At 46.0% G+C, this 13,258-nt stretch overlaps 1 protein-coding gene across 5 annotated transcripts in view; it reads right to left on the bottom strand.

Moving 5' to 3' along the window:
- The window catches only part of NUP214 (nucleoporin 214), a 102,190-nt gene that overhangs the window by 20,502 nt on the left and 68,430 nt on the right, over positions 1–13,258 (bottom strand). For all 5 annotated transcript variants that reach the window (XM_013058628.2, XM_013058630.2, XM_013058631.2 and 2 more), the window contains 2 exons: positions 10,176–11,993; positions 8,349–8,419 (listed from right to left, as the gene is read on the bottom strand). In XM_013058628.2, coding sequence (XP_012914082.1) covers positions 8,349–8,419; positions 10,176–11,993 — 1,889 coding nt within the window. The remainder of the gene's footprint in view (positions 1–8,348; positions 8,420–10,175; positions 11,994–13,258) is intronic.

The raw sequence follows: 13,258 nt of genomic DNA, 5'->3' as shown, positions 1-13,258 counted from the left end.
CCGTTTTATAATCCCACCAGCAGCACATTAAGAGATCTATTTGCTCTAATCTCCACATTTGGTTTTGTTAGCTCTTAAATTTTAGTAATTTTAGCGGCTTTGGGGTAGTGTCATATTGCGGTTCCAAATTACATTTCTCTGATGACTAATAATGGTGGGCAAGGTTTCAAGTGCTTATTGGCCATTCATATACTTTGTAAAGTATCTGTCCAAGTACTTTGCTTAGTTTTTAAAGTTCTTTATATATTCTTTACATATTCTAGACAGAAGCCCTTCATTTGACACACGCATTATAATTATTTTCCCCCAGTTTATATCCTGCCTTTTCATTTCATAACAATATTTTGATGAGCATTACTTTCTAATTCTGATGGGAGTCTACTTTTTAAATTTTCTTATTTTATGGTTAAGTGCTTTTTGGGTTCTAAGAAATCTTTACCTAATAATGGTTTCTTAATAGTGGCACTGACATTTGGGCTGGGTAATTCCTTGTTTTGGAGGGTTATGGAATGTTCAGCAGCATTCCTGGCCTTTACTCCCAAGATGCTGATAGCACCCCCTACTCATGAGAACCAAACAGGTCTCTGGCCATTGCAATTGTGAAATTCCCCCCACGGGGGTGGGGGTGGAACTGATACCATCTGAGAACCACTGGTCTACACAAAGGGAGCAAAGAATATTCTCTGCCTTTTTGCTCTGGTTATCATACATTTAACATCTCCCCATAACCATGAAATACATCATTTCCCTGTATGGCCTGAGTCTTTTTAGCTGCTTTAGAATTTTTCTCTTTGTATTTGGTTTTCAGAATTCTGCTTATCTATGATGTGTCTAGGTGTGCCTCTCATATTTACTCTGCTTAGGGTTCACAGAGTTTCTTGGATTTTTGGATCCTTGTTTTTCAAGACATTTGGAAAAGCTTGGCCATTTTTCTTCAAATATTTTTATCTACTCCATTCTGTCTCCTCTCCTTCAAGGACTCTGATTACAAATACAACAGGCTGCCTGATACTGTGTTACACAGGTCACTAGTGTTCTCCCCAGTGGTTTTCTCAGTCTGAGTTTCATTAAAAAAATGATGTTTACTTATTTATTTATATATTAATTTAAAACAGGATCCATGTCCAGCGTGGGGCCTGAACTCACGACCCTGAGATCAAGAGTCACACACTCTACCCACTGAGCCAGCCGGATGCCCTGTTCTGAGCTTCATTTTAGATCATTTCTACCTGTGTTTGAGTTCACTGTACTTCTGTAGTACTCACTCTGCTGTCATGTCTGTCTAATAATTTTTAATCTCAGATACTAGATTTAAACTTCAGATACAGATCTAGACTTAGTACTTATTTTTATAATTGCCAATTCTCTGCCGAGATTTCTAGTCAACTGTTCTTTCCTTCTCCTCTACATCCTTGAGCACGACAGTCACAATAGTTATTTTAAAGTCTCCGCCTGCTAGTTCCACTCTCCGGATCATCCAAACAGGTTGTTTCTTGCTGTTCTCTAAAACACGACTGTGGATGCCCCCTTTTCTTTTTGCTTTTTCATGTTATATGTATGTAATATTTATGCGATATTTGTGTAAAATACATACATACATATATTTTGGTATACAAGACTTTGCGCGTGGACCAGCGGTGTGGGGACTGAAGAACACGGCTCTCCTGCAGCACGAGAGGCCTCTCTTTCATCTGTATCCCAAAGCGAGTATGCAATCATTCACATTTCACTAAGTGTTGAGTTGATCTGGAAACAAGTCAAAGCTTGAAGAATGAACTCACCTCTGTGTTTGCTTAGGGTTTAAATTATTTGTCACAAGGCTGAGCCTGGAGCCAGGAGGCAGCTGGGCCGCAGTGTTACCTTTGGATTCAACAGTTCTGGGCAGTGAGAGATTGCAGGACTGTGCAAGTTCTTTCTGCTTTTCGGTCCTGCCTTTGTTTCTCTTCTCTTGGCAAAAGTGGGGGAGGGGTGGATAGGGAAGATTTTTATATTAAACAAATTACTGTTGTACCTGCAAGCCTTTCAGACTCCAATCTGTTTTGTTGTTTTTAAACAGAACAGCTTTATTGGGATATAATCCATATACCATAAAACTCACTGATTTTAAAGGATAAAATTCAATGGTTTTTGGTATATTACATTATTAGGTTAAGACTGCAGCGAAGTATCATTGTTATTTTAACCACGTAAGCATACAATTCATTCGCGAGACTTCTATTCACAATGCTATGCAGCCACCATCACTGCCTATTTCCAAGATTTATCTTTTCTTTCCTTTTTAAGATTTTATTTATTTGGCAGAGAGTGAGCACAAGTAGGGGGAGCAGAAGGAAGAGGAGAAGGAGAAGCAGACTTCCCGCCAAGCAGGGAGCCCAATGAGGGGCTCGATCTCAGGACCCTGGGATCATGACCCGACCCGAAGGCCGATGCTTAACGACTGAGCCACCCAGGCGCCCCAATTTCCAAGATTTTTCATCTCAAACAAAATTCTCAACCCCTAAGCACTAACTCCTATTCTCTCCTCTAACAGCCACTGAAACCTCTAATCTACTTTCCTGCTCTATGCATTTAGCTGTTCTAAATACTTCACATACTCGGATTCATACGTTATTTGTCCTTTTATGGCTGGCTTATTTTATTTAGTATAATGCACTCAAGGTTCATCCACGTATATATGAATCAGAATTTCATCCCTCTGGAAGGCTGAATAATATTCCATTTTATGCACAGACCATATTTTGTTTATTCAGTCATCTGTTGATGGACATCTGGGTTGTTTCCTCCTTTTGGCTACTGTGAGTAACGTTGCTGTGAAGACTGGTGAAAACTGTCTTTTTGACTTCCTGCTTTCAATTCCTTTGGGTATATACCCCGTAGTGCAGTTCCTGGGTCATATGGTAATTCTAAGTTCGGCTTTTTGAGGAACCACTGACCTGTTTTCCACAGTGGATGCACAATAGTGCACATTCCAACCAGCAATGCTGGGTTCCATTCTCGCCACATCCTTGTCAATCAATACCCATTATTCTCAGGTTTGTTTGTTTTTTAAATGATAGCCACCGAAAGGGTACGAAGTGGTATTCTCATTCTGGTTTTGATTTTCATTTTCCTCATGTTTAATGGTGTTTCCATGTGCTTACTGGTCTTTTATTTTGCTTGTCTCCATTGTTGCCAGTAACTTCTGACTCCTTCTCTAGCCAGTACATCAGCAAGGCCTCTCTTCCACTTCCCAAACTCAGACCTGACATGCGCCCCCAGAATCTGCTATACCATCACACGCACCTACAACGGGCTCCCCTCTGTGGAAATGAATTCCACAAGGCTTTCTGCCACTCCTGAGTCCCACTGTGACAGATCACATTTTCCAAAGGGGGTCACAGCGACATTTCTAGACTCATGTGCTCTTCTAGGGTAAGAGGTGAAGCCTATCGGCCTCCTTTTACACCTGGATGGGATTCTGTGACTGCTTTGAAGAAGAGACCGCAACATAAGCGACGGTCTGTGACTAGGTCATAAAAGGTTATCTATCTTCTGCCTGGCTCCCTTTCTTTTTTGAAATTTCTCCTTGGAATCCAGCCACCACATTGTAAGGAAACACAGGCCACATGGAGAAGCGGAGAACTCCGGTTCTGTTCTGAGCCAACGGCAAAACCAACCATGGAATATATATAAATGCCACCAGGTTTAGGGCAACAGCATGAGATAATTCCAATATCTGTAGGATAAGTGATTATTATACTATCCAGATTTTGCTTGGTCCTGTAACAGGAGTTAAGTTCTCCTGCATCCCAGCCAGAATCTGCCTTGTATCCTTAGATATTTCTGAGGAGACTCCTCTTTCAACCGAAACTGCATTCGTTTTTACAGTGCTTCTCATATGCTAGCCATACTCCTAAGAACTGGGGATACAGCAATGAATACAACACAGAAGGCCCCTGTCATTAGGAAAAGACCTATGGACTTGAGTTTGTGGCCCCTCCAACTGTAAACGTAATATCTACGACAGAAGAATATGGGGGTGGGAGGGGCAGGGAGGAGTAACCAACACAGAGTTAATCACAGTAAGTTTATTGCCCCTTAGCTCAACATCATGCCTGTGAGTTTCCCCATGCCACTCCAGTTCGGTCACTTTTGTAGTTGAATAAAATTCTCCTACGGGTAATACAAATTCACCTATCCATTGGAATACTGGTCAGCATCTAGGATTCTGGTTTTTGGTTACTAGAACATTGTGGCTATGAACACCCCTGTATACTGGGGCCCATGTGCATGAGTTTCTCTAAGAACACACCTAGGAGTTGGCACTGCCAGTCTCCACTGGATCACGCCAAACTGTTTTCCAAGGTGGTTATACCAAATGACGCCCTCACCAGGAGGGTATGTCAATCTCCTCTGCCCTGCATATTCGCTGGCATTTGGTATTGTTGGGCTTTGAATTTTTGCTGTCGCACAAGTGTGTATCTCTGTTGGTTTAATGTGTATTACTAATTGACTATGTTTCTTGGTCTTCTAAGTAACCGTTATTTACTTACTATGTTTTCTCATTTCTCCTTCTTTAAAAATCTGAGATAAAATATACATGAAACTTATTGACTTCAGCATTTTTAAGTGTACAATTCAGTAGCATCAGGTACGTTCACAAGGCTGTGCAACCAACAGTATCTTTTTTTTAATGAAATCTTCAGCCTGTTTTCTTTCTATTTTGCTTAAGTTCATAAATTTTATGTGTAGAGAGCTCAATGAATTTTGAAAGTGTTTACAGCAGTCAAGATAGCAAACATTGTTTTAGAACTTTAGGAGACTCCTCTGTACCCCATGTTTAATGCCCTAACAGCACCCACCGTTGTGATTTCTATCATGCTAAGTTTTGCCTGTGTCTGCCTCTTTACGGAAGTAAGTATAATCCAACAGTACGGACTCTCGGGTCAGGCTTATTTCACTTAACCCTACGTCTGCGGGACTAACCAACCCAGTTTGTTTTGTACACGCACACATTTGATTTCACTGCTTTGCGGTATTCCACTATATAAATACACCTCAACTTAATTATCCATTCTTCAGCTGATGTGCATTTCGGCTGTTTCTTGCTTTTAGCTATTATAACTATGCTTCTGTGAACGCCCTTATTCGTACCTTCTCATGAACACAGGCCCTCGCTTTTGCTGGCTACATACCCAGAAGTGTAGACACGTCGGCTCAAGAGGTATTTTTGTGTTTCTAGTTCTGATAGTGCCAGGTGGTTTTCCGAAGTGGTTCTACGGATTTACACTGCCTTCTGCAACACGTGAGAATGTCTAGTTGCTACACTCCTCACCAATATTGGGTACTGTCAGCCCTTTCAATTTTAGCCATTTTGGTGGGGGTGTACTTTTCTCTTTTTGATTTGTATTGTTTATATATTCTGAATACAATTACTCTGTCAGTTTTACAGGCTGTAATTTTCCTATTTCATGGCTTGCTTTACCCTAAAATTAAGAGAGCCATAATTTTAGTGAAGTCAAATTTTCCTTTTGCCTCAAGAACATCCTCTAGAATTTCCTTCAGGTCTGCTAGGCATAAATTCTCCCAGTATCTGTCTGAAAAAGGTCTTGATTTCCACTCACTCTTTAGAGATGTTTCTTTGGTGGGGTTTAGAAATGCTAGGTAGCAGGGTGCCTGGGTGGCTCAGTTGGTTAAGTGACTGCCTTCGGCTTAGGTCATGATCCCGGAGTCCCGGTATCGAGCCCCACGTCGTGCTCCCAGCTTCATGGGGAGTCCGCTTCTCCCTCTGACCTTCTCCCTTCCCATGTTCTCTCTCACTCTTTCTCAAATAAACAAACAAAATCTTAAAAAAAAAAAAAAAAAGAAAGAAAAAGAAAGAAAGAAAGAAATGCTAGATAGCTAGACTGTCTCTGGCTCTCACTGTCACCGCTGAGAAGTCAGCTGTGAGCCCCACTACTGCTCTTTTGAAGGTAACCTGTCTTTTTCCCAAAGGCTTTTAACATCTCATCTTCCTAGCTCTGCAGCTTCACTATGGTGGGTCTTGGAATCTGTTTCCTTTCACACATTCTGCTTTGCGTTTGTTGGACTTTAGAATCTGTGGGTTACTGTCTTCTACTGGTTTGGGATATGTGTCTTTTCTCTGATATTCTCACACAATCCTTTCTCTTTCTCTCCTCTGATTATACGTGTTAAATTTTTCTTTTCAGATTCTGCGCTCTCTAGTGTATTTTCCGTCTTTTTTGCTCTCCATGATGCATTCCAGGTAACTTAACCCGACCTGTCTTCCAGTTCGAGGGCCACCAAACTAGAGTCTGTGGGCTCAGTCCAGACTGCTGTTTTAGTCAATAAAGCTTTATGGAAACACAAGCACACTCACTCAGTTACTGTCTGCGGCTGCTTTTGGGCAGCACCGTGCAGCAGCACCGAGCAGCAGCACCGTGGGGCAGCACCGAGCAGCAGCACCGTGGGGCAGCACCGTGGGGCAGCACCGTGCGGCAGCACCGTGGGGCAGCACCGTGGGGCAGCACCGTGGGGCAGCACCGAGCAGCAGCACCGTGGGGCAGCACCGTGGGGCAGCACCGTGCAGCAGCACCGAGCAGCTGGGACAGAAACAGTATGTGGTTCTCTCAAAGCCTAAAACAGTTACCATCTAGGCCTTTACAGAAAAAGTCTGCTGATCCCTACTATAGAACTGTTCTCTTCAGCTGGATCTAATCTGCTGGTTTTAAATTTTAATTATATTTTTCTAGCAGTTCTATTTGGTTTTCAATGTAGCTAGGACACTTCTTATCCCCTACTCTTTACCAGTATGTTCAAGTTTGCCTTTTATTTCGACTAAACATGCAAAAAAACAGTGCTGTTCTATAAGTCTTTACAAATATATGTCTGATGTTTATCCTGGCCCTTGCTCATAGTTCTTTGCTTCTTTTTGTGATTAATTTAGGTGTGGGAATCAATGTCCTTAAAAACTGTCCGCAGCCTAGAGTGAAGTTACTCTTCTTCAAGGTGGGACTGTGCTGCTTCCGCCAGACATCCACCGACACCACCATCCCAGGACCCTGCCAGGCTACATTCACAGGCGGAGACCAACAGATCTGGAGACCCAGCTCCTTGTGGGGCAGGGTCTCTTTCACACTCCCTTCTTTGTGCATATCTCAGCTAGTGACTTCTGCCCCTTTGCCCTTTGGGGTTATTAAAAAAGGAAATTAAAATGTTCTCAGATTAATAAATGCCCTCATGGCAACACTGGCTCTTATGCTCCCATCACTTCTATAGGGACTCATTTTCTTTTCATTCGACTTGGTAAAATACCTTATTAGCTTGCCAGTGCCTTGAAAACTATGGTTTTTATGTTTTTTATCCACCATTTTTAGATGTTTCCAGTGAGGAACTTGGTTTACATGACTTAACCTGCTATTATCAGCTGGGAAGTTTCACTTCCCCCTGCCACAGATCACGGACCAGGGCAGAGCCCATCTTTGAAGGAAGGGGAGCACCAAGAAAACGTCTTCCTGAAGAAGGGGCAGAAACATCTAATAGGTCTGCCACTTCGTCAGTTAACAGACACGTGCCAAGCCCACCTTCAGAAAGCCACCACTGTCTCTGACACAGAGGCCCTTCTTCAGAAGGACTCCTCAAGGGGTTATTATGATCTGAAAGCAGCTGACATATGACGTAACAGTACATTTACTCTCTCTGGGCCCTCGCCGTCCTCATCTGTGGGATGGGGACAATAACAGTCCCTACCTCATAGAAGCAGTAACGATTATGTGAGTCCATTTACGTAAAGCACTCGATACTGTGCCCGCACACAGATAACCACTAGCTGGACAAGCTCAAGTAAGTCACCAAAAGGAGGGTATATAGCTTAGTCCAGGGACCCTGGATGGTGTTGGTTACATATTTTTCTTGTTGCTTAAATAACCATTTAAAAAGGTAGCTATTGTTAAATTATTATTAATCATTATTATCAAAAGGAAGCTATTCTTAACTTCAGAAACTTAAAACACACACACACACACCCTCACCCCACACACAAAGGCTGAGGAGTAGACTTAGCCCATGGACTGTGGTTTGCCAACCCCTGCTCTAGCAGAACGGGCAGAGGAGGGATGGAGACCAGGCACTATGCTTTTTAAGTGCTTTCCTAGAGGACTGTCAAAGAAAGGTCAAAACCAGTGATTCTCTCAAATCAGAGGCTAAGATTTCTGCCACCTCAAGGGAGCTAAAGAAGGCCGAGCCTGAGAATTACGTGAGGCTGTTCACTGCCCCTGGGCACACGGTAGGAACTGCTTACATCGTGTGGGAACAAGGTGGATGGGTCTGCTACATGTTGATGCAAACGGAGGCAAACATATGTTATTTACCTGGCCAAATACTGTTCCACCAGTGCTGGCTGCTTGACCAAACAAAGAACCAGTATTACTGGACCCAAAACCTGTAAAATGAGAAGAGAACAAGTTTAATTTGGATAACTCGTTCACGACATCAAGTATTTTGTTTGTTTTTAAATGGCATTCAGGTGTACTAGACACCCGATAATACATCACCTCATTTCTTTATAGGCAATGGAGAACATTATGAGTAAATAAAGACCTTTGGTCATGGCTAACATTTCATAGTAGCAGAAGCTCCAAAGTCCTGCGGACTGAATCCTTATCTCCTACTAAACCCTGGTGGGTAGTGGCTGATAATTTTCCTTAGGCTTAGCTGTCAAGGAGTCTTTCCAATGACGAACTCAGAATCATGAATAGCTTTACTCCCTGGTTTCCTCTGATCTCAAATACGAGATTCCTTTGGGGTAGTTCATCTTCCTTCTGGGTGGCTTGAGATGGTTGAGGCGCTGCTCTAGACAGGGCCTGGGAAAACTTGGGGGGGGGGGGACGACTGTGTATTTTACCCAAAGAGCCCTAGACAAGGGGTTAGAAGGCTGGAGTTCCACTCTGATCTCTGTCCCTGATCTAGGTAGCTGAGCTCAAGCGAGATTCAATCGCTCGCTCCTCTAGGCCTGGAGCAGACAGCTCGGCTACCTGTCTGCATTGTTACTGAAGGAAAGATTTTTTCAGAGGTTCTCAATTGCGTTCGAATGGTTTGATTATACTTGTGCATGAGGGATTCTCAAGTTCAGACTTCAGAAAAAAGGATGCACCCGAGGGCGTGTCGAACACCCTTCTCTGCAAGACTCCTCGGCTTTTCCCCCTGCCCGCCCCCCCACCCCGTGTCATCACACTTCCCGTAAGTTCCATGAGCCAAACAGCCTCCCGACACGTGGCAGGTAGATCTCAGGACTGTCTTTCAGCCCTGTGTCCTTGTAGCTGAACTTAGTGGGAGCTTAACAAACATTTGTTGGAAGGCAGGCAGGAAAAAACTTCCTTCCTAATAAAGCGAGCCACTTTCAAATAAATAATCACCAAATGAACAAATGAGCAGTTATTTGAAATCTTGCCCACCAAGAAATCACTAATCCATGTTTCCTACCCCCACAGCCTAACTGCTCAAGAAGTAACTGCCTTTCCTAAGATAATGATCAGAAAGTGAAACTTAGAAGCTATTTCAAATTATGCTATTGAAAACTTGGGGAAGTAAAAGCAGCTGCCAAAATCAGACACAACTGACGTTAAAAAATAGTAACATTTAAAGATTTTTGTTTTAATTACACTGAAAATAGGAAAAAACCCCAAGTTTTCACATGTCAGTATCTGCCCTTCCGACAAGCAACACGGTGTCAGAGGAAGCAGGATATAAAATGCTGGCAAGCAGCGGACTAGGACGAGGGGCTCCAGAGTCTGGTTCTGTCTCCACGACTAGCATCTCATGCCATGAGATCAGTCTCCTCGAGGCTTGACAGTTTGGACATAATAGCCTCTAATGTACCTTCCAAATTTAAAGGTTTGTATTCATGCGTCACTCATTACTTGCCATGACCTTACACTAAAGATGCCTGTGTTTTCCCCACGAAACAAGCACTATGGTGGCTAAGACAGTGGAGCGTCTGCTGAGCAGCAAAACTGCAGTGATGGTGACAAGGCCCAGGAAATTCCTGAGGCCACGAGTGCTCTCAGCACCCTTCTCGAATTCAGAGTCTTTCTTTCGTGTTCCCTTCCTTTCTTTTAATTCAAAAGTAATACAGGACTTTTGCAAACGTTTCAAAATAATGCGGAGGACGACAAAGGGAGTCTTCTATAAATTCTTACCTGAAGCTTGACAAAAGCTAAACCCAGAGGATGATGCCGTCGTGGTGGTGGCTGAAGTGCCACCAAACACAGAGCCTCCCTGCCCGAAGCCAGGACTCTGCCCAAACGCAGGAGGGTTGCTCTGGCCGAACAGCACGCCCCCCGTGTTGGCAGAAGACTGGCCAAATGAGAAGGAGCTGGAGCTACTGGTGCCAGAGGAGGCACCGAAGACGCTCCCGCTGGCGGACGTGGGGCTGGAGGACACAGGCTGGCCGAAAGCAGGCGCGGAGCCGAACCCAGGCTGACTGAAGGAAAAGCTGCTCGCAGGGCTGCTCGTTGACTGCCCGAAGGCCGGGGCCTGCCCAAACGTCGTCTGTCCGAAGACCCCAGTGGCTGAGCTGCCGAAGGCAGGACTGCCAAAGCCCGAGCTGCTGGCCGGCGGTGTGGCGGTCGCCGTGCTGGCCACGCCGCCCGCCTGCTGCCCAAAGAGGCTCGGGGCGGTGCTGGCCGCCACCTGCCCAAACACGGGGGTGGCGGAGGGGGCAGTGGCCGTGTTGCTGGTGAGCTGGCTGAAAGCCGAGCTAGAGCTGGCAGCAGGCGGCTGAGTGAAGACAGAGGAGCCCGAAGTAGCTGTCCCGAATGCCGCTGCCTCCGTCGCCGGGCTCGGGGCAATGCTGGCAACAGAGCTGGATGTTGTTGGGGGAACCGGGGTCTCAACAGCCACAGGGCCAGTGCCTGGGGCCGCAGCGGCTGTGACAGCGGGCTGCCCGGGTGCCGAGAGCACGGGAACAGGAGATGCCGGCTCCGTCTTGACATCAGGGACCGCAGACGCTGTCGGGGTGGCCTCTGCACTGGGTGCCACGAGACTGGGACCAGATGCTGCAGGGCCGGGGCTGCTGACCGTGGGTGGCGCAAGGGCAGCTTCTTTTTTAACGGAATCAGACGCCTGTAGAGGAGCTGGGGGGAGGGGGGCTAACGGGTGCTGCCCGAGAAGCGAAGCTGTGGATGCTGCGGCCTCACTGCTGTCTGGCTTCTCGGGCGAAGCCGATGGCGTGGCCTCCTCTGTGCTTTTCGCAGAGGACACGGGCGGGGTGGGAGCGGACACTGGGCTCAGGAGGCTACCAAACGACAAGGTGGGGAATGAGGTGGGAAGGGGAGCGGCAGTTGTCGCTGGTGGAGGGGTGGACGGGGGCACTGTACTACTACTGGTCTGTTGGCTTCCAAAGGAAAAACCGATCTTGCTACCACTTGGGGCCATCCCACTGAAACTGCCTCCCGCAGGGGACGCCGTGCTGGTGAGGGGCAGACTGCCGAAGATGCCAGTCGAGGAACTGCTAGCGCTTGTGCCAGCCGCCGCAGGTGCCCCTGCAGCAGCGGTCACAGAGGTGGTCACGGGGGGCTCTGCGTGCTTCCCTAACATGGGAGAGCCGGTAAAACTAAACCCCAATGGGACGGCTGAAGTCTTGGTCGGCTGGGCGGTAGTCAGGCTTGTGGATGGAGCCTTAACGGCCGGCTTTGTAGCATCATCTGCTTGGCCGACACGCAGTCCTGAGAAACTTCCCAGGGTCTCTCCAGCCAAAGAACTTGGAAACAGAAGCTCTCCCAACTTGGACGGTGGAGTTTCCAGCTTGCCAGAGGCAGCAGAAAGAGCAATTCCAGAAGGGGCTGCGGGCCGGCTGCTGGAAGGCGCAGGCTCAGCGGGAGAGGCTCCGGCGCCGGATGGCGCTGTCATCCCAGACGGGGGCGAGCTTTCAGCAGTGGGCTCGTAAAAGGGCTTGCCTCCCCCGCCAAATGAGAATGCGTCGAGCTGGTGTGACTCCTTAGTTGGGGGTGCAGCCCCTAGAACGAAAAAGAAATTAGGAAGTGGGTTGGACTTAGCAACACATGACCTGTCACATTCCCACGGACTGTGTCCAAGCCCAGGTCTCTCTGCCCTTGATACAGTTGGGACGGCTGTCCTGTGACAGCGCTCTTCCTCGGGGAAAGAGTGAATGCTTCTCCACAGCAGGGCTGGCTCGGTGAGAAGGACAAATATCCTTTTTATGACCGTTCCGTCATTATGACTGTTCGTGTTAACAAATAAACCATCCTATCTAGAAGGCATGAAATTCACAGCATTATCCCAAAAGAGAAAAAAACGGCATCTTCTCTCACTTTCCCTTGTGTGTGACTTCCTTAATAACACTCTGGAGGCCATGCTTGTCCGTGGACCCCCCTGGTAGGCCACGACTTGATCCAAAATGGAAGTTCCTCCTGTGTCTTTTACGGGCCAAGAAAGTGTCAGTCCACAGACAATTATTCTCACGTATAATGTAGGGCTACGTCCTAGTGCTCACCTCAGGAAGCAGCTCCGCAGAGGGCACTATGGTCTAGTGGTCAAGGACACGGGCTCGGGAGCTGGGCACTCTGCCACTTGCTGGCGGTGAAACTCTGAAAAAGTTACTTTACCTCTCTGGGCCTCAAGTTTCCCATTTGGAAAATAAACAACAGTAGCAGTAGCTACGTCAAAGAGCTGTTACAAAGATTAAATGAAATACTGGTGAAGCCCTGACAAGGCCTGGTCAAACAGTAAGTAACCAAAATTGGATAAAGGTAAAATTAACCCACTACAGTATTTATTGATGTTTCTAACTCCATATTGTTCTTGGGAAGGCTGCAAAGCCCCAACTTCCCATGTACAATTTCCTGAAAGACCTTGTCATATCACTGCTGTTGAACTGAGTTACTTATGGTTTCAGGTTATTTCTACTCTCGTATTAAGTAAAATGTTTACAGAATTACCACTGCATTTTATGAGTTTTTTACTTATGGCTTCCGACAGTTATTATTTTGTTCCTCTTAATCTTTTTATACCACTGAGTTGTTTTTCCTCTAGAAAGTAGGACAGGGAAGAGATGGGGCTCGAGGGTACTCTGCCATATCTAAGTGGGCAAAGGTTACAAAAACAGTTTAAGAATCACTATTCTAGAAAGGAAGGAAATCACCAACCCTTTAAGTGCCACACAAAAATCAGGTTTAGGAAGCCTGCTATGCTTTCGGCCCCCTAATCTCCTTCCAGATCTTAAGGGATCCCCGTTTTACTAAAGCCTCTACCACTTGGGTTG

Source organism: Mustela putorius, unplaced genomic scaffold (assembly GCF_011764305.1).
Source record: "Mustela putorius furo isolate JIRA1106 unplaced genomic scaffold, ASM1176430v1.1 tig00000596_pilon_pilon_pilon, whole genome shotgun sequence".
In the NCBI taxonomy this organism is placed as follows: domain Eukaryota; kingdom Metazoa; phylum Chordata; class Mammalia; order Carnivora; family Mustelidae; genus Mustela; species Mustela putorius.
Note: the sequence above shows the minus strand (reverse complement) of the source record. Positions and strands in the feature narration are given on the sequence as shown.